General features: G+C 34.5%; 1 protein-coding gene across 1 annotated transcript in view; it reads left to right on the forward strand.

Moving 5' to 3' along the window:
* The window catches only part of Adgrl3 (adhesion G protein-coupled receptor L3), a 703150-nt gene extending 681234 nt beyond the window's left edge, over positions 1–21916 (forward strand). The window contains exon 25 of the mRNA XM_042678231.1: positions 20968–21916. Within this exon, the coding sequence (XP_042534165.1) occupies positions 20968–21767 (800 nt within the window). The 3' untranslated portion in view covers positions 21768–21916. The remainder of the gene's footprint in view (positions 1–20967) is intronic.
* The last annotated feature ends 364 nt before the right edge of the window (positions 21917–22280 follow it).

The raw sequence follows: 22280 nt of genomic DNA on the forward strand, positions 1-22280 counted from the left end.
CAGGCATTTCAGTCAACTACTGGACATTTTCATTTATTTTCTAAATATAAATTAAAATGTATTCTGAAATTAGATTTTATCTCATTATAAATACTATTATTGCATTTCCGATTTTCCTTTTATTTACTTGGAGATAATAAGGCCAGTAATCTAGTTCACAATCAAGTTTTGCTAAGTAGATTTTGTCAACAAAGTATCTTTTGGTGAATTCCAAAAAGGTATCACAAATCATCCCAGCTTGGACTTACAGTGAAAAACCATACTCCTTCTAAATTAGTAAAAGGGCATGTCTGGGAGCAATGATTTGGTTAGCTACAACAAAGGATTTTTTGTTTGTTCACTTTCGCTTTTGTTTGTTTTTTTTCTCCTTAACTGCCCATTCTCTATTTTGGCAACAAGTTGAAGTAACCCAATTCCTTAGGTAGGAAACAGCTATAGTTATTTAAGCCATACTTAGCTCTTCTGTGTCAGAAGAGCAATTTTAGATGTGTGTAGCAATTATATTTTAATACTGTAAATTGATTCTGCAAGGTTTAGAGATTCAGAGTTGTGTGAATCTCCCCAAACATTCCTAGTAAACTTGTGTGAATAGTAAGATTATGCTAGTGTATTTCTTTTCTTTTCTTTTCCTTTTTTTGTTGTTGGTGGTAGTCGTGGGGCTTGAACTCCAGGACTGGGTGCTGTCCTTGAACTCTTTGCTCAAGACTAGCACTCTACCACTTTGAGCCACACTGTACTTCTGGTTTTCTGATGCTAAATTGGAGATAATAATCTCACAGACTGTTCTGCCTGGGCTGACTTTGAACTGGGATTCTCAGATCTCAGCCTCTTGCGTAGCTAGGGTTACGGGTGTGAGCCACCAGCACCTACCTGGCAAGGTGTATTTATTTTCATAATTTTTTTCAGGGTATGTTTCAGTTCCCAGGTAGTAACACAAATACCTACTAAAAAGTGACCTTACCTTTAACTAATGTTGTTGGTGAAAGGATCCTTCATGTCCATCCCAGGGGACCACCCAGAGGCAAACAAACACACATGAAAGATTATTGTAAGGTTTATTAGAGGGGCCATAGTTCTCAGGAGAAGGAGCACGGGCACCCGACCCTATCCAGGTAGTAGCAGGAGGGTCTCCTAGGCAGGAAGTGAAGTAGGTGGGTGCTCAGGTGGGTCTGGGTGGAGAGAGGAAGTGGCCAGCTGTAGGGCAGGAACTCCAGGGCAAGGAGGAGCTCAGGTATGGTGGAGCTGAGGACTAAAATTGGGCATAATACTAACAGTTGGTCCAAAGAGAAAGTTACTGTCAAGAAGGAGACATTTGCAAGTAGACATTTGTACTTTACTTGTAGTTTTGCATAATAGTTCTAGGAATGAACATTGAGAATTTTTTTGGTTGGTTTGTTTTTCTTTTCTTTTGTGTGGTATTGGGGCTTGAACTCAGGGTTTGCACTTGTCAAGCAGATGCTCTATCACTTGAGCCATGTTCCCAGTCCATTTTGCTTTAGTCATTTTTCTGAATAGAGTTTCAAGTTTTGGTGAAGATCACTCTAGATCTCCGTAGCTGAGACCACAGGTGCATACCACCATGGGTGGCCTCACTTTTTGTCTTGGGTGGTCTCTAGTGGCAATCCTCCAGATCTCTACTGACCAAATAGCTGGGTTTGCAGGAGTGAACCACTGCATGCAGCTTGATGCTGAACTTTAATTAGAGACCCCCTTGGGAAATAGCTTAATTACTCGAGGTCTATGCAATGGAGACATAAATAATATCCACTTAAGTTATTTGAAAGGAATAGATAATATATGTGAATCGTTACAATGGTTCCTGGAATGTAGCAAGAACTATTTGTTATTTTATTCAGAGGCTTACTTATATTTTTGATCAATGAAAATGTATCCTTGAGATGCTCTCAGGCAGATAATAAAATTCATCATTCACTACCTAAGGTTTCTTCTATCTATGCTCCAGAAATAGATGGGAAGTATGAGGTAGTAACCTAAATGCCAAGTAAAACAAATTATAATTTACCTAAGATGATGCTGTCCTTGAGGCTAGCAACAAGGGTAAACAAATAAAGCCAGTTGTCCCTTTTAAATTAGAAATGAAATGCAAATTTCATCTACCTTTTTGTAATTTCTACTTTTGATGGAAAAACATATTTTACTATCAAAGAATTAAAGGCTAGATAACTATTTTCCTTCCTTAGCTAATGATATAAACAATGTTTTCTTTTCTTTCAAACACTGTCCTGACCTTCACAAGCTCAGAGAATGCTAGTGTCATTCAGACAGCCAACTGATTATGTATTATATAATGGAGCAGAGACTGGACTAGACCTGTTTTTAACTCATGTCTTTTCAGTCGCTGTTGTCTTTCCTGATCAATTAGTCAGTCAATGCAGCAGAGCAAACTAAACAATAAATCACCTGCTAACTCATTAATATTCAAAGTTCTTTATATATTTTGTTTATATGTTTTTAAAAAGAAATGAAAATGAAAAATGTAAGTCATGTTTGGGTGATTAATTATTTATATATGTGCATATTCACTTATGTACTTTATTAATGTCAGTAAATATAATTTGGCTGATATGCACAAATATATCATACTGGTCCACATCCTTTCTGTTCCAAAGGACCATAAAATTACACATTGCATATATGAACTAACTCCTAATATAGTCTGACACCTTGCTGAAATTTGCAAAAAGTTAATAATGTGCCCATAGTACTCATATAGTTCAACAAATCAGAGCAACAAACAACTTTTTGTTATAAGCAAGCATTAAGAACATGAGAATACAAAAATTCTATGGCACATATAAACTTTTCTTTGGAGGCCCACCATTATCTTTATATCCTTGATAAACACATGAGCGTTTTTCATATGCATTTCTTGTATTTGTACATGTGATCAATAAAGACAGAGTCAGATAATATACAATAAGATAATGAAATCTGTTAAGAAATCAAGGTTAATAACGAAATTCAACATAAGTACATATTTTAAAAAGTAAGATGCTCAACCAAATATATAATTAATGTTATTAATATTCTGCTTTCTAACTCAAAGAGGCCAAATAATGTTAAGGATAAACTCTCCATTCAAGTGGCAATAGGAAATGGATAGTAATTTTGAGTCAATTGGGGCAAAGGTTCTTAACTCTAAATTGTAGGCAGAACTGAAAACCAGTAACTTTCAAATGAGTCACAGAAGTTCCTTCTTATGCTGAGCTTTCAGGTTTGTCTCTTTATTTTGTCAAATTAAATCTAGTCTCATACAGTCAACTCTATAATTTGAAATTCAAAATTATTTGAAATTTGATTAGAAATTATTATTTTTATTACTATAATAGTATTTAATTAAAGGCTTACAGACCTTTTTACAGAGTTATCAATGTAGTCTTAATTTTTAATTTATTGCAAAATATGTTCTTCTTACCCTGTTCTTACATGAAAAATTAAAATGTGAAAAATTAGACATTTAGGGAAAAAAGTCTCATTAGAAAAAAAAATAGATTCCTGAATTGTAATTAACAATAATCATGTAATACTCAATTAAAATAGTTGTTGTTGAATTATAAAAGGCTGATACTTTGTGAAGCTTAATGTTACATACTCATACTATTTTAACATCAGCATTTATGTGTTCAGTTCTTTTATGATTTTCACAATAAACTTCCTTGGTTATCATTATAAGAAATGTGGCTTTTTCCCAAGATGAGTTAGCCCATCAAATTCTTAGAAGATAAAACACAGCCCCAGAAAATCACTGGCAAGTTAAAGAAAAATTGAAGGGATGTGTAAATCAGTTTGATTTAGAAAAATAAAAATAATTTATTTGCTGAATCATCCTCAGTTTAACAGAACAAATCTGCTTGTGAACATATGACATGAAATAAGAATTCTCTGAAGTGAAGGTACTCTTATGAGTACCAGGTTTTAATTCATACTTCATTTGGGGGGCATTTAAAAAAAAAATCCAAGCTCTAGTTTTATAGTTAAGGCTTTAGACAAGCTAGACTTTGTAAATATAAGCTTAATTTTGAAGTATGCATACTTTAGCACTTCAATGAACAGAGTAGTTTGAAAACACAAAATAGCAAAGATCACAACCTATAAGATAAAGACAAGAGTGTTTCAGAATTTCCAAACTAGGAATACTAGGTGAGACAAAAGGGGGAAGATGAAATGATATGTTTAAAAAATGTTAGTACACATATTGTGTAAAGGTTGTCTACAAATCAGCAAATAACTTTTTAACAATCCAGGATAAATGCTGGCAAAACATACAAGCAGACAGTTCACAATAAGTAAATAATGTACTTATTTACTAAAGAAAGCAGGGGCGGAGGTGGGGGAAGGGGGACGAAGCCCACTGAAACTTTAATTCATCACTTTATACAAAGTGGAAGAGTGGTAGGACTGTCACTTTACACTTAACCTGATTAGCAAAGATTGTCAGTCTGATAACAATGAAACTTTGCAAAAAGGGAGATATCTACACTGTTCAAAGGAAGATAAATTGACCCAAACACATTTGGTAGCACTTCAGAAGTGTGTTGGAAAAGCAAGCTGGATATATGACCCAACAATGTGGGTTCTAAATTCTTAGGGAAAACAAAAACAAAAACAAAAACAAAAAAAACTCACCGATCTGGACAAGAGATACATAAAGCCAATTTGCACAATGTAAGGAGACTGCTACACATAGATTCTTAGGTTTCTCCAATATTAAAATGTCTGACTCTACCAACTGAATTAGAGGCAACATCTTAACATTCAAAATATTTTAGATTGAATTTACAATCACCCAGCCTTTACTTTGAAACAAATGAGTCATCTAGGCATACAACAGACAATGGCCTCATATCTAAAATATATTTAGAACACAAGAAACTAAATCTCCCAAAAACAAATCCTCAAAGAAACAAGTGCCCCATTAATAAATAGGCTAAAGACTTAAAGAGAGACTTCTCTGAAGAGAAAGTAAGAATGGCCAACAGACACATGAAGAAATGCTCAACTTCTCTAGCCATAAAACAAATGCAAATCAAAACAACATTGAGATTCCACCTTATCCCAGTTAGAGTAGTTATAATCAAGAAATCTAATGACAACAAATGCTAGAGGGGATGTGGACAGAAAGGAACCCTACTGCATTGTTGGTCAGAGTGTAAACTTGTTCAACCACTCTGGAAAGAAGCATGGCGGTTCCTCAAAAGAGTACATATAAGCCAGGTGCAGGTGGTTCATGCCTGTAATCTTAGCTACTCAGGAGGCTAAGATCTAATGATCTCTTCAAAGGCAGCCTAGGCAGGAAAGTCCCTTATCTCCAATAAACCACTCAGAAAACCGGAAATGGCATTGTGGCTCAAGTGGTAGGGCGCTAGCCTTGAGCTGAAGAGCTGAGGGACAGCGCCCAGGCCCAGAGTTCAAACCCCAGGACTGATCAAATAAAAAATAAATAAATGAAATAATAATAATAATAAAAGACTACTGAAGTCCCCTATCACCCAGCAATCTCACTTTGGGCATTTACCCAAATGACCCCAAACAAGGCCATACTAAGTCTATCATGACAACCATGTTTATTGCAGCATTATTTACCAGAGCTAAGATATGGAACCAACCCAGATAGATCAAGAAAATGTAGTATATATATATATATACACAATGGAATTCTATGCTTCCATCAGGAAGAATGAATGACATTGCCCTATCATATTAGGTGAAGCAAGCCAGACCCAAAGAAACATAGATCCCATGGTTTCCCTCATTTGTAATAATTAGTATATGTCAAGGATAGTGTAGAGGAGGAACATAGTAGGTCAATAGCTAGGCACATATGACCATATAAGATGATGCTAAGTGAAATGAACTCCAAGACATGGAACATGACGTTCTTTGTTGTTGTTGTTTTTAATGTACTATGTGATTTTTTTGTGTCCCCCCCCCCCCCCCCCCCCCCCGCCATTGTCACTATATTTGATTTTGTTACTCTGGGTTTGTATATACATTTATCTGAAGTGGGGAAGGGAAGGGGAACAACAAAATGATGAGACAAAGGACAAAGAGCAAACCAATGTAACAGTTCTACTCCAAGACATTATGTTTACAACTTGAGGGGACTGGATTGAGGGGAGGGAACAGTTGGGAGAAAAATGAGGGGAAGGGTAACAAGTTTGACAAGGAACGTATTCACTATCTTACATAGATAACTATAACCCCTCTGTACATCACCTAAACAATAAAATTAAATTAAAAAATAAATCTATAGAAACAGATTCCTAATGAATTAATTAGCTATTTACAGAAGGTGAAGGATTTCCAGGCTATTTGAATGAAAGCTTAATAGGCAGGTTGATTAAATTTTAATACCAAACTTGTTAGCCATTAAAAGTGCCCAGTGTGATAAAGATGTCAGTCCTTGAATTTATTACTTCACAAAGAAATGATGAGAGAACTCTTGATGATCAAAAAATATTTCTTTGACAGTTTACATTTGCATGTTTTTTAAATTAAGCATTAAAATGTGAAACTATATTTCTAACAATTAATAGTGTCATGTAAATTCTAGTAGTTGTTTTTGTTTTCTTGTTTTGTTTCAATAACAGTTTTGATTTATATAGTAGTGTCTATTTCATAAAATAGTGTTACGAAGTTAGAGTAATTATTGTTTATATTATGTTTTGGAGATCAATGCTATAATTTTGTTATCTAGAATAGCAAAATCTAGGACAGAACATTTAAAATAGATAATGTCTTCAAACTCTTTCTCTGTAGTTCTGAACACTGCCTACCTTTATTTGAATTTGTTGACTTATTTCACATAAAGTATATTCAAAATTAAGCACTGAAAATTGCTGACAAGCATATAGGAAAAATAGTGTATTGTTCAAAGGGTCCTAATTGAAAGCTTTTTTAAAAAAGGAGGGAGGATCCTGGAATGTTTGAAAATCAGAAAATATATTTAAGTAAAATTATCAGAGTGTGTGACCTAGGATGAATGAAGCATATCATTTGGTTTATGTATTAAAAGCACTATTAAAATAGTAGAGCCTGGTACTGGTGGCTCACACCTGTAATCCTGGCTACTCAAGAGGCTAAGATCCAAGCATTGTGCTTCAAAGGTAGTTGGGGTAGGAAGTCCATGAGACTCTTATCTCCATTTAACTAAGTGATAGAGTGCTAGCATTCAGCACAAAAGCTCAGAGACAGCACCCAGGACCTGAGTCCAAGAGCCAGAATAGGTACCAAGAAAAGAAAAGGAAGAAGAAAGAAAAGAGGAGGAAGAAGAAAAGGAGGAAGATGAGGAAGAAGAGATAGAAGAAGGAGGAAGAAGAGGAGGAGAAGGAGGAGGAAGAGGACAGGAGGAGGAGGAGGTAGAGGAGGAGGAGGAAGAGGAAGAAGCAGAAGAGGAGGAAGAGGAAGAGAAGGAAGAATAGGAACAAGAAGAGGAGGAGGAGGAGGAGGAGGAAGAAGAGAATAAGAGGAGGAAGATTGGAAGTGGCGCTGTAGCTCAAGTGGTAGAGCACTCACCTTGAGCTGAAGAGCTGAGGGACAGTGCCCAGGCCCAGAGTTCAAGCCCCACGACTGACCAAAAAAAAAAAAAAGACGAGGAAGATTATTAGATGGTATTAAAATCTTGCTAAGTTGTAATTTCTGAGTTACAATCTTTCTCCATAATTGTATATTTCAGTGGATTGTTTTAACTTACGTTAACACAATAATATGCATTTTGTGTAGTGCTAATGAACTGTTTTCCAACTTTCTTGTATACATCATATTTCACTAGCTAAGAAGACCTCTTTTTTATTTACACCATTTTTCTGTATAACTATTTTGGCAATAATTAGAACCACAGGATCTTTTCCCTAGAAAGGAGTTTAGGCATGTCTGTTTTTGCAGTTCAGCATACAAACCTAAATGCAGAGTATTTCATCCACAATTTTTATATTACCATCTCATAGAGACCATATCACTGTAAAAGGTCTCTTGGCTTACATTCCAATTTCTCTTCTATAGAAACTATTGTCATTAGAGAGACACTGTTTTTACTTATGGAAAAGACAACAATATAGGTCCAAATTAAAATCTGAGGATAAAAACATAAATGTATCACTGAATAGTAATGCTTTAAATATAGCTCTGATATATACATACATATACACATATCAGTCAATATATTGGAAATTAATTCACTAAAAATATGCAGCAGAAAAGGAGATATGCTAACAAAGAAAGGAATATTTGTCATTCCACATTGTATAATGGGCCAAATGTTGAAATTAAGCCATCTTACTCTGTGACCACTGAAGAATTCAGTGGGTTCGTGGGATCATCAAGATCTTATATGACCACTCTTTGGTCTCCAAATCTCAAATAATAATGCAAGCACATTTTTTAAATTTAAGTTTGAGGGGCTAGAGGGAGTTAGCAATTCAGACCATTTTAAGAGCTTTCAGCTCACTTTTGTTACTTAGCTGTCAAAAAGAAAAGTGCTTGAAATATATACTGAATATAGATTCCAGTGAAAGCCAGCTTTCATTATTTGCCTGAACTGTTTTTCATTTCACAATTCCAAAGCTTACTGATCTGCCTTAGATTCCCAGGCCCAAGTTACAAGCCTCACAGTGAAGTATTGCAGACAATGAGGTCATTCAGGGGCTTCTAGTGTCAAAGCACACACTTAATACTCCTAAGAAAAGTAATATCACAACTCTGTGGCAAAATTATACATTTGAAAAGAGAAGCCTTGTTATTATTCCATTTCAAACCTTTCACTGAAAAATTATTACATCAGTCTCAATATTCAGGTATAAATAAAAGGAACCTTCTTAAAATGACTGTTTACTCTTTTCCATGGGTCTGACTTTCTATATCATTGTCAGGAAAACTCCTCTAGGCTTCCCCATATGAAATATAAAACAGCTATTTGCTTTGTAACTTACTGGTGCCAGATTTTTTTTAAGTGATTGTCTCTCTTTTGACAATTGATGGTTTACATGTGTTGAAATTCAATCTTAATTGCTTTACCATAGATTAATCTGACTTAAGACCTAACCCTAATTTCTCTCTGCAAATGTGAAGGTATTACTAGACTACAGCCAGTGAATTAAATCATATAAAACAGCTATTTTTCCTTAGTCACTTTATTTTTTACCCTAACTTGAACATTTTACTTATTGTCACGTAGCTTGTGGTTTAGTTTGCTTTGGTTTATGGCATTACTATAATTGTTTAGGTAGCATTCTATAGCTTCAAAATATATACAGTTATTTATTTTTGTCTTTAAAGTTTCAATATATATTAAAAAGAAACAAAGAAATAACATCAGGAATCAGACAACAGGCAGTCTTAGATAATGTACTCAAAATGATCAATATAATGGGTGGGAACAGACTTTTAATTTTACAATTTCATGGCAGAGTCAGATTAATATAGTATTTCTCTTTATTAATTAAGTGGGTTTTTCCCCCATTCAGTTCTAGAAACTTCCAGACACTTGGTATCAAACAGTGATACTCCACTCTCATATTCATATGCCTTCCTACATAAAAGAAAATGATATAAAAGCATTCTTTTCATATATGGGACTATCTACTTTTCCCACAAATACCTACTTTCTTGTCTTCAAACCCACTAGCCAGTAATCTTAAACTTTTAAAAACAGTGACAGATGTCAAGTCTACATCCAAGGAACTTGAAAGTCTTCAGTAATTTCACAGCTGTTAAAAAGGGAAGTTTACAAACCAGCAGTTAGTTGAAGGGACAAAGAAGAGACAGGTAGACAGAATCCTTGAAGACAGGTATCAGATTTCAAATGACCTAAATCAATGGAGGAAAACAAAACCAAAGAGACTTCTGCATTGACAAAGTGAAATTCAATGCCACTGGAGAGAAAAGACAAAAGTATCTTCCCATATGAAGGATGGAGAAGGACTAGGTTCCATACAAGATTAGAGATCATGACATTCTGAGCAAGGTGTCGTTTTTGCTTATTTGTTTCTATGTTTTCTTTGCTTTGTGCATAATCAGTGCCATCAGTCAGAAATATAATTGACATGTCTAAATAGGAGTGTGGATTTTAAGAATAATGTGCTCCTTTTCATGCCTAAAAAAATTGCATGAAAGTGGTTATAGGAAGAAAGATCTCTCAAAGACCCTGTAAGTTCTGACGGACCTGGGTGAATCAAATAATGAGTGACAATTTTATGATAATTCAGCCTTATTCCTGTTTTCTCATACCCCTCCCCAAATCCAGAGAGCTTTGTAAAATCTTTTTTTTCTTTTTTTTTTGGTCGAACTCTGGGCCTGGGCATTGTCCCTGGGCTCTTCAGCTCAAGGCTAGTGCTCTACCACTTGAGCCACAGCGTGCTGCACCTTTTTCTACTTATGTGGCCCTGAGGAATCAAACCCAGGGCCACATGCATGCAAGGCAAGCCACCTTTTCACCCCTTACTAGGTTGTTGATTTATTTTTCTTTTTCTTTTTTGTCCGTAGTGGGGCTTGAACTTATCCTAGGTGCTGTCCCAGAGCTCTTCAGCTCAAGCCTAATGCTATACCACTTTACCACTACGCCATTTCCAGAAGAAAGGCTTCCTTGACCTGGAATAGAACCCAGGCTATTGCAATGAGAGCACTGATTCCTAACCACTAGACCACCAGGGATGGTGCTGTAAAATCTTAATCATCACATTTCATTTCCAACTCACGTTCTTGTTGTTGACACCTTCCGCTGAATTATAACTTTACATTAAGAGGACTATTGATCTTTATTTACTTTAATAGGACTACTATTATCATTTACATCAACAGGAGCAAAGTTGCTTTCAAATGGTGCATAATGTATAAATGGAAGAAATGTTATGTGTTTATAGGGGTCTAGTTTAAATAGCAGATGGGTCTCCTGTTAGGACAGTGAGTCCTTCATTATGGCCACATATCAGTAATTGATTCAGGATGTCATCAAGTTCTAGGAAGCAACATACCCTACCAGCCTGTAGTCAGCATTATGTCCCAACACTTTGTTGATACCATTTGAACTTCCGCCATAGTAGTCTTAGCAGAAATGGAATCCAAATTAATATGAAATAAATAAAATCAAATTTAAAATGCAATATTGCTTCCTAGATTAACAGGTTCCCTAACCAAAAATACTTTCTTTAAAGCACATTAAAAAATAAAAACTGAAAAGGAACTCTTTTCAGGGAAAAAACAACAACCAGATAGATTATCTATGAAAACTGTAATAAACTCAATAGAATTTTTTATGTAAATTTTTGAAATAGATATTTTTTCTGTGATTAGCCTTTTTTTGATCTTGATTTTTTTGATAAACTAATGATAAAGAAATTAAAATATGGAGTCCTCCATTTCTTGCTTATACTTGATTCTTCCTAATTAATTCTTCAATCTGAACCAAAATTATCTTCTGTTGCCTGAGCATAACAGAAATTGTATATTTGTTATGCTATGAAACAAAGGAATGCTGTTCATTTTCAACTGTGTGAAGTATAGTCTTTTTATTTTTTTTGCCAGTCCTGTGGTTTTGAACTCAGGACCTGGGCACTATTCTTAAGCTTCTTTAGCTCAAAGCTAGCACTCTACCACTAAGCCACATTCCCAGCCTCTGTATGAAGTACAGAAAGAAATAGCATGCTATATTTTCACTACCTTGTTTTCCAGTTCACTTAAGTTAGGCAATAAATTATAATGAAGGAAACTAGAAATGAACCAACAGTAGCTACGAAGGTTTTACTCTTACTCTTTGAGGGAGCACAAATTAGAGCGATTTTCTATTTTTTTTATTGACATTAATTTAAGTAATACTTTCATTCTTTGCAGGATATATGATGTAAACATGTGATTTAGTTCCTAAAGGAAGAGATGTTTTCCAACTCTAGTAATCTGAAAAACTATATTGAACTATAAATTATTAAACAGATTTGATTATTTTAATATTGAGATCAAAATATTGCTAGTTGGCAGATAACTAGCCATGACAACAGGATATAGTTTGGATGATTAACACTATTTTGACAAGTGTTCCATCTTACTTACAGAACAGATTTATAAATTCATTGTTGTAGTAATTCAATGTAGGTTGCTTTTTTTGTAGGTTCATATGCAGTTGTACAAAATAAAATTGAGAGGTCACGTACTTTTTGTCTGATTTTCTCCAAAATCTTGTGAAACTGTACAAAACTAGCATGCTGCTTTTAGATAAGATTCATCATCCTGGTCAGATTTCTTCAGTTTTCTTCATCATTCATCGTTTTTTGTATGGGCTGTTTGTTTAGTTCCATGCAGTTTTGTCCATGAAATATGTTCATGCATCCATCATCACATTCAAGATACAGAATAGTTAGTTTCACATTTCCATCACTACCTCATGCAACCTGTTTGTCACTGTCACTATTCACCCTGTGACCACGTATCTACATTTCAACGATTCTGTTATATTTGTTACAAGTGGAATTAACACAGTCTACAACATTTGGAGATTGGCTTTTTGCTCATAGTATAATTGCTTATAGTATAGAGATTCTTGTCAGATCTGAGTATGTAGTAACTTGTCCCTTCTGGTTGTTGAATAGTCTTTGGTGTACCTGTACTGCACTTGAAGGAAATGTGGTTTGTTTCTAGTAAGGAACTGTTACAAATCAAGATACCTCATACATTCACATCCAAATTTTTACTTGAATATAAATTTTCATTTCTCTGGATAAATATTCAAAAAGGTATATTGACTGAGTGATAGATGATTTTGTATTTTGTGTTTACTTTTATGAGAAACTGCCAAGCTGTTTTTTCAAGTGGTAGTTGTTTTTCCTAGTATTTTTATATCATCTTCAGCAAAATATGAATAATCTCATTTCATTGCTTTCATGCTCACATGCCTTAAATAGACTTTGCGTTTTTGTTTTCTATGTGTAGTGTTATGTCATTGTGGTATTTGTCTGTATTGCTCTGGTGACTAACAGCAGTTCTTACGTGTTATCCATGTATTATTCCTTCATGAAATGTTCATTTATACCTTTACAACAGTTTCTAACTACATTTTATTTGTATTTAGTGTTGATTTATTTGTGTGCTTTGTGAGTATGTTGACTTAATTTTTACTGGCACATATTAACTTCAAAAAAGGGTTTCATTGATATTTTCATGCAGGTATGCGATGCAACTTTGACCATATTCTCCTACTCTCTCCTACTCTTTCTTTTGTTGTTGTTACTTTGTTTACTTTTACCAGTGCTAGGGACTTGACTCTGGGCCTCTTGCTCTCATTATACTTGTTCATTCATTGTACCATGTGAGCTACACATCTATTTCAGGCTTTTGTTGGCTACTTGGTGATAAGAGTCATGGTTTCCTTCTTAGGCTGACTGACTAGCTTTGAACCACAATTTTCAGACCTCAGCCTCCTAAATAGCTAGGATCACAGGCATTAAAACACAGATGCCTCTTCTCAACTACTCTTTCTTTTCTACCTTTGCTTCCTCTCTAACAGTTTTTAGTGGGCTACAGTTTTCTGTCTTCATATATAAATATAGTGAACTTCAATCATACTCTTATCCTATCTCCCTCTCTTTGACCCTGGTTCTTCATAAGCATTCCCCCTTTTATGTTATCTTCTAAGAGTTCTTTCTATATCTAGATAATAGTTCTTTGTTGAATCATGTATATTTACATATTTATTGGGAAATATTTTCTCAGTCTATAGTTTCTATTTCATTCTCTATTACAGGTATCATATTGTATATGAATTTAAATAAGTTTATACATGTATGCTGAACGTGACTCTTTGTTCAGTTTGGATTTTCATTTCCTCGGTCATATTTCGTTTATCATGTTACATTAAAATACAGTTCCATCAATCATTTCATTCATGGCCTAGTTATATCTAAGAAACATCTTTTAATTTTTTCCTTCTGGTTTTAATGGCTTTGGAGGGTGGGAAAAGTTGAGTGACATACTAGTGATTTGTTAGAAATTAAGACTATCTATTTAAAAATATAACAGAATTTTGTTGTGTTAATTTACTATGCCAAAGTTTGGATAACCAGTTGGAAAATGGAAAATGAAATTCTATGTATATTTGTATATTGCTTGAGACCACAAAATGGATAGTTTACTTAAAATAGTTAATGTTTAAATGATTTTTATCATATTTGTGTAATCACTAAATGATACAAGTATGCTCACTAAGGTATACTAATGAGTGATTATATTTTATTTCACTTTAATTCATAGAATTTCAAGAAGTGTCGATTTTTTTCTGTTGTGTCAACAACTGCTCTCCAAATGAATGTGTTATCATAAATGTTGCCTATTATTCTTTTTAATTTCACTGAAAACAACTCAATAGTTTCTGTGAATGAGGGTATGTTTGTTTAGTTTTAGCTTTGCTTTACACATTATAAAGTTTTTATTTCCCCAGTGTTTGTTTTGTGTTTTGTTGGTATGAATGACTGGATTTTGCTTCTTTTTCTTTTTTAGCAAGCATGGTAATATATTCTTGCATACACCTTGGAAAAGAGAGCACCCTAAATATGATGTAAAATCAATACCGTAGATCATTTTCTCTCTTTCCCATTTAACTCAAATATGTGCATTGTTGGAAATGTGTGCTGTAGTGGCATATCCTTTTGGTCTAATTAGCTGCCTGCCTGTAATCAGGACTATATCAACTGTTGTCATTCTAAATGTTTCCTTTCTTTTTTTCAAACACATTTGCCTGATTGACCTTTTTTTTTTTTCTCTGTCTTTCTATGGGGCTGCTCCAGGAGTCATGGCTAATCATCTTATAAGCAATGCTCTGCTTCGTCCGCATGGTACTAACAATCCCTATAATACATTGCTTGGGGAACCGGCGGTCTGTAACAACCCTTCTGTCAGCATGTACAACACACAAGGTGTGCTGGAATTTATCTTAATTTTTTTTTAAAGTGAGAGTCCCATTTTATGTAGCTTTTATGGGCACATTCTATTTTCCTTTCTCCTTCCTTTTCTTTGTTTTGGAAGCAGACACACAGACTCCTTTCACATTCCACCCCCTTGGTGCTTTTATTTTCCATTTTCCTTAGGTTTTTTCCTTAGAAAACAGTAGATTCCTTCTGATCAACGAATCCTTGATCCATCAACATGTGTTTGTTTTATGTATTGTTACACAATGTATTGTGGATTGTCAGTATTTTTCTTGTTCATTCCCCCTACTCTATTAAATACCTGTGTATTTATTTTTGAGAAATGAGACATTTGTGTAAGGTAAGTAAGATGAAGGAAGACTTGATTCAGTAGCTATGATGTTTCAAGATGGAGAAAAAAATCTTGGTTGCATCACAGAGTTCATTCTGGGCACAAAGCTTTTGTATTGATAAAAGCATTAGATCAGCCGGGCACTGGTGGCTCACGCCTGTAATCCTAGCTACTCAGGAGGCTGAGATCTGAGGATCGAGGTTCAAAGCCAGCCCGGGCAGGAGAGACCGTGAGACTCCTATCTCCAATAAACCACCAGAAAACCGAAAGTGGCGCTGTAGCTCAAGTGGTAGAGCTCTCGCCTTGAGCTGAAGAGCTGAGGGACAGCGCCCAGGCCCAGAGTTCAAGCCCCATGACCGACCAAAAAAAAAAAAAAAGCATTAGATCAACTTTAGAGAAAATTACATTGAACTAGCCATTGGCAGACAAGATCAGTGAAGCCACATTAGTTCCTTAAGATTCTATATTAGCTCTGTCATCCCTTATGTGAGCCAAGAAGAACAGTCACAATATTGCTTTTTCTGCAGTGGCTGCATGTGATATACAAGGCTTTGAAAGATAGTTCTTAGGTATATCCTTCAACTTGAAAAATGATATCAAAAGTTAACTTTGTCCCAGTCATATAAGCACAGAACTTCTTAGAATTACTAACACACACACACACACACACACACACACACACACACACACATACACACACACAAAATGTATGCACATACGCATAAAAAACACACCATGGAGATATTGCTCATATTAGGATCTCATGTATTCTGCTGTTAAAATACTCCATTCCTTTCCACCCACTGGCTGAAATGTCAGGTTTGTCTTTAGAGCAGAGAAGAGCAAAGCATAAAGCATTCTTCTCTTTTCTCTCAGAAATCCGGTAAGTACCTGAAACTAGACCATTTGTTTTCTGCTGGTCTTCTTCCATTGTCCTCAAAACACACAAGGATTAGTAGGAGACATTGTTTGGTTCCTTATACATATCCTCTCTGTAGTGCCTCTCCTTAATCAAAGTCCCTTTTTAATGTACTTTATAAGTCATTGTTCACTACATGATATTTGAATGACATGAAAAGCTCCTTTTTCTTTTTTCTTTTTTTTTTGTCTTGCTTTGTTTTACTTTACTTTCCATAGGCCAGATGACTACTGTGTCATTTGAAATATTTTAAAGTGTAATTCTACATTAGAAAATGCTAAGTGTTAAATGAAGATATGCAACCAAATTAAATGAACAATATATTATTCAACTTACTTAATAGAGTTGGAAGTTGTTTACAAACAAGTAAATAAATTCGGATCACATTTTTTTTTACTTTGTTGTTTTCTTTTCTCAAATACTATTACCAAATTTGTAGAGGAGGAAAAAGAAACCGTTATCAATTAGTATATTTTTCTCAATCTTTATTTTTACTTGTGTCTCAAAATAAGGAACACTTTTAAAGCAAATTGGCTAGATGTGGTTGGCTGAAGCAGGAAGACTGAAATTTTCAGGCAATTCTAGGCTATGTAACAAAACAAAAACTTAAGAAAGATATAAGTTAAATTTTTCAAAATGCAAAAAATCTGAATACTGAACAGATACGTTTTATTACTATGGAATTCATTACTTATTATTTGTATTAAAATTATCAACAAATATACAAAGGCTTTGACTGGATGTATTTGTCTTTCACATCACTAAATTTAATGTGTTCTACTGAATTTTATTGAAAATAAAAGTAAATAATTTTGCTCGTTTTTTATGGTCCAAATGGAAAGATTTGGTTATGTTGTTATTTTTATTACCTTTAAAGATGCTAAGACTTATGACAGTGCTTAAAATAATTCATTTACCACTTTCCAAAAGTAAATCTTGATGACTGCCACACTATTAACCTTATACTTTTCAGATGATTTTTATTTATATTCTTACTGCCAAGGTGAAATCATATATGAAATATAAATGAATCGGTTTACGTTGAACTCCCTGTGAGTCTTTCAGTTCAGGTGTACCAGTTCTGTATAGGCTTTTAGGCATTCAAAATCCATCCTTGTTTATTACACCTTCATTCAAGAAATGTAAAGATATATTTATTGTGTTATTGAAGTCTGTAGAGTTAACAATAAACACAAATAATGTTTGTCATATTGACTTCAGCTGTGGAAATGTTTTTAAACTATATGCATAGTATTTTCAGACCATTATCTTCTTGTCAGTAGTAGAAATTTATTTTTTTAAGGATAAGTCTTATTATAGAAAATCCTGTCAACATAAAATAAAGAGGAATTCATGATTTTGGTAAGATAAACTTATATTTCAAAGTAATTTATTAAATTCTGAAAGTTAAAAAAAGACATTCATAGGATGAGATACTATGATTTTGTTTGTAAGAATACAAGGCTATATTATAAGGTCTATAAATTAATATTCAATTCTGGCTTTCAAAGCTCTTGGCAGACATGAAGAGGAGATTGGAACAGATTTGAGAGAAGTCTGGATGATATTCTTTCAGATCCTAGCTCTGGTGTATTAGCTGGGTGGCATTACATCAACATAGCCACTGATCGCTATAGTTTCCTTGTCTCTGAAAAGTTGGGACTAAATGTCAATAATTTCTCATATTTAACAAATGAGCCATTAATAATCCTGCAATCAGTTCTCATAAAAAACTTAGCTGTTTATTTCAAATCTTTATTTAAAACTACTTTGAAACAGTAAAAGAGATTTCCTGTGCATTCTAAAATGTCATTCTGTTTGCTTAGAAGCAAACCAACCTTCAAAGTATTAAAAGCTGTCTCTTCATACAGTGAATATCATCAAGCTATATTATATAAATATATGAAAATGTAACAACAAGGCTTTCTATTTTGCACAGTTAATAAACACTAATAGGAATTAGTCACAAGGTACAATTGAACCTTGAAAATAATCTGGCTTAGTGATTTCATTCCTTTTTATTTTGTGATATTTTAACTTCCTTGCAAACCAAATCAGCCAAAACAATTCATCTGATTTGATTAGCTTGATTATTTTTCCTAAAAAAAAGTATGGCTATGATTTTTTTAAAGCAACCACTCATAATGTGTGATTGCTTACAATTGTATAATAATCTAAAGGAAAACCTGATGTTGAAGATGCTCTATTTTTCCCACATGTATTTTCTTACTACAAAATAATAAGCGGATTTAACTTTTATTCCCTCTCATAGTTAAACAACTTCTGAATAAGAACTCCAGAAATGACAATACTGATCTATTTTCATTTGCTAATGAAACCACATTTATATAGGTACAATGGGGAAAATAACAATTGTCCAGAGAGAGAAAAGAAATATGAATGAAAAAGAATACCATTTTAATGCCTTCAACTCTGTTTTTTATCCTCTCTATCCAAGTTAAAGACTTTGCTTGTAAGTTCAGTAATGAATTGTAAGATTGTATGGCATACCTTACAAGCAGGCGTGTTCTCATATTGACATATATGATATGTGGAATGGTCATAATCTACCCTCTGTTTATACTGTAAGTGTGGCTCTAATGAAAATGACAAACTGTAGAAATGTTTATTAAAGACTCATTATATGGGCATGTGTTAAAGGAGGGTTTCTTATTTTCTGACTAACATTTCAGTAATTTAAATTCTGATAAACCATGTAACACAGACTCATGAATTTTGGGGCAGTGGAAATTATTTCCTTTGACTCTTTTTTCTGCATATCATCAATTTGCTTTTGACTCATGTTTCCTCTACTGTCACTGTAAGCTTACTTGTTGTTTTCTTTCCTTTTCTTCATGCTGTCGTTTAGAGCCCTACAGAGAGACAAGTATGGGAGTAAAGCTAAACATTGCATATCAAATGTAATTTTTTTTAGTTCACTTTTATTGCATCACATATAGATGATGTAGTTATTAAAAACAGTTCATCTCACAATATAAGAACTGAAGAGCCTATGAATCTTGACTGATATATAAATATATATATATATATATGCTAATACAGATTAGACGCTTTTGTTGTCTGATTCTTTTATCCTGTCACATAATCAATGTAGTTAAGTCTCATGTAATGTTTGTGTGAGTTAAATTGTTTTTAAATTAAGCATTTTTTTGCTAAGTAATTCATAAACTTTTACTTTTTATTGGTACATTCCATCATAAAAACATGTCTCATTGCTGCATCTCCACCTTACTTTGCTCTGGCTGTGTTCATTCTCTGTGTTATGCATTGACAACAGAAATAAAGAACATGTTTCAATGCATCATAACCATTAAGCTCATCCTACCAGTCACTGCAAGCGCAGTCGCCCATCACATGCAACACTTTATTAGGCATTTACTTTTTTTCCCTTGACATTGTGGATTTGTGTACAAGATATTTTATGACATGAAAATAAGTCCCTTCAACCTATGTCTGTGATGGTTGCTTATTAATGCATTTTATGCATTATTGCTTTTTGAAGACTGACTTACTTGCACACAAGGTATGCAAAAGTCTATATAAAAATTCAAACACATTCAATACTTTATGAAACCAGTATTTAACTAGTTGACTTCTCGTAAAAATAATTGCATCACAGATATAGAATGAAAGCTCTATTTTCACAAATTAGTAGCATATCGAGAAGTTTTAGAGAATTTGTCAATTAATTTTTTAGGAAAGAAAAACCCTTCCTGATTGGTTAAATGTTTCTGTATTTTTTCTTTTGTGGTTGCATTTGAAGTGATTTATGGAACTATTACATATTTTTAAATTTCTTTATTCAAGGGGATGCAAAAGCCTTGAAGAAGTATATGGTCAAATTTATTTCACTATAACTGTTCCTCACCAGAATAAAATGTTTATCTTTTAAATTCAAATTTCAATATGTACCAAGTCATCACATTATACTGCCATTATGATTTTAGGAATCAAATCTCTGTGTTTTTACACATTTACATGTAGTATATCTAGTGACTCTACACAATGAATAATGGGTTACTATATAACCATTACAAAAGTATTTAAAATAGAAAAAATTAAAAAGTAAATCCAAATAATTTTAAGTTCCTAATGTGGAAATCATTTAGATGTGTCATAGCCATATGTTTGACTTAAGTTTTATTTCATGACTACATCATTTCTACAAATTTAACATAATCCTTTTGTGGTTTTGTGTGTAGGAATTATTTCTAAACTTATGAAATTATGTATCAAATTATTAGAAACTATTTGTTTTTCCTTTCTAGCCAGCGTATTCAAAGTACCACACAGGAATTATGTTAATATTTTAGCTATTTCAATAAGAGATGTAAAGTTAATGAATTAATTGACTTTGATGTGTATAAATTGAAAGCTATGAATGAATACACTAAAAATTTTTTTCGCCCATTTGTTATAACCAAATATCCTTTAAATAATGTTATACAATGTTTGAAGAAATTGCAAGTTTATAATTTATAGGTATGGGAAAAGTCTCTTAAGATTTACTTTAAATACAGCTTTTGCATTTATGAGACTAATGTGAGATGTTCAAGATTCACATTGATATTGATATGTACACATACATGTACCAACATTTTTTGCTCCTTTCTGAACATTTTCTATTTGTTAAAATGCTAGCAATTTATACATATTTCACAGTCAATGAATGTTTTTGTGTTTGTGTGTGTGTGTGTGTGTTTGTGTGTGTGTGTGTGTTCTGTGGCCTTTTGGATATAAATGTCATAGTGTCTTGTAATCTTTTTCAGAGGGGCTTCTGAACAATGCCAGGGATACAAGTGTCATGGATACTCTACCACTGAATGGTAACCATGGCAACAGTTACAGCATTGCCAGCGGCGAATACCTGAGCAACTGTGTGCAAATAATAGACCGTGGCTATACCCACAACGAGACCGCCCTAGAGAAAAAGATTCTGAAGGAACTCACTTCCAACTATATCCCTTCTTACCTGAACAACCACGAGCGCTCCAGCGAACACAACCGGAATCTGATGAATAAGCTGGTGAATAACCTCGGCAGTGGAAGTGAAGATGACGCCATTGTCCTGGACGATGCCACCTCCTTCAACCACGAAGAGAGTCTGGGCCTGGAACTCATTCATGAAGAATCCGATGCTCCTCTGCTGCCCCCACGCGTGTACTCCACAGAGAACCACCAGCCGCACCACTCCACCAGAAGGAGGATCCCCCAAGACCACAGTGAGAGTTTTTTCCCTCTGCTAACCAACGAGCACACGGAAGATCTGCAGTCACCCCACAGGGACTCTCTCTACACCAGCATGCCAGCCCTGGCTGCTGTGCCCGCCGCAGAGGGTGTGACCACCAGCACCCAGACCGAAACCCCCGCGGCCAAATGTGGTGATGCTGAAGATGTTTACTACAAAAGCATGCCAAACCTAGGCTCCAGAAACCACGTCCATCAGCTGCACACCTACTACCAGCTAGGGCGAGGCAGCAGTGATGGATTCATAGTTCCTCCCAACAAGGATGGAACCTCTCCCGAGGGAAGTTCAAAAGGACCTGCTCATCTGGTCACTAGTCTATAGAAGACGACACGGAAATGGAACCCCACAGAACTGCTAACACCACCTTGGACTGTGCTGCCATGAATAGAAGCAGTGGTGACTGTGTGTACTCCTGAATCTTTATGCTGTTCTCGAAAGACAAACACGAACTCTCTGACTTCTTTTTCTTTTCCTTCTTTCTTTCTTCTTCTTTTTTTTTTTTTTTTAACTGAGATTTTTAGCCAGTCCAGGGGAGAAAGGTTAACTGTGAAAGAAAAAAAAAAAGTCCTCTGGGCCCTCCCCTTCCTTGTCCTTTCCCTTCAGATGGAGACTTCATTATGTTAATGAAGGAGATATGAAGAAAACAGCGCTTAGTGTGGCCTTGTTGAATTCTGTTGTGTTTAACATCTCCGATGCTCTGATACTATCATGACAAGGACCTGAATCTTCCTTCCCTTTTCTTCTTTCTTTTTTTTTTTTTTTTTGTTGTTGTTGTTTTTGTGAAAGCCAGAACAGTTGTTTGCGATGAGTAACAATACTGCGTCTAGATGGGAG

Source organism: Dipodomys spectabilis, unplaced genomic scaffold, assembly GCF_019054845.1.
Source record: "Dipodomys spectabilis isolate Male_0828 unplaced genomic scaffold, ASM1905484v1 ptg000043l, whole genome shotgun sequence".
Lineage (NCBI taxonomy): Eukaryota > Metazoa > Chordata > Mammalia > Rodentia > Heteromyidae > Dipodomys > Dipodomys spectabilis.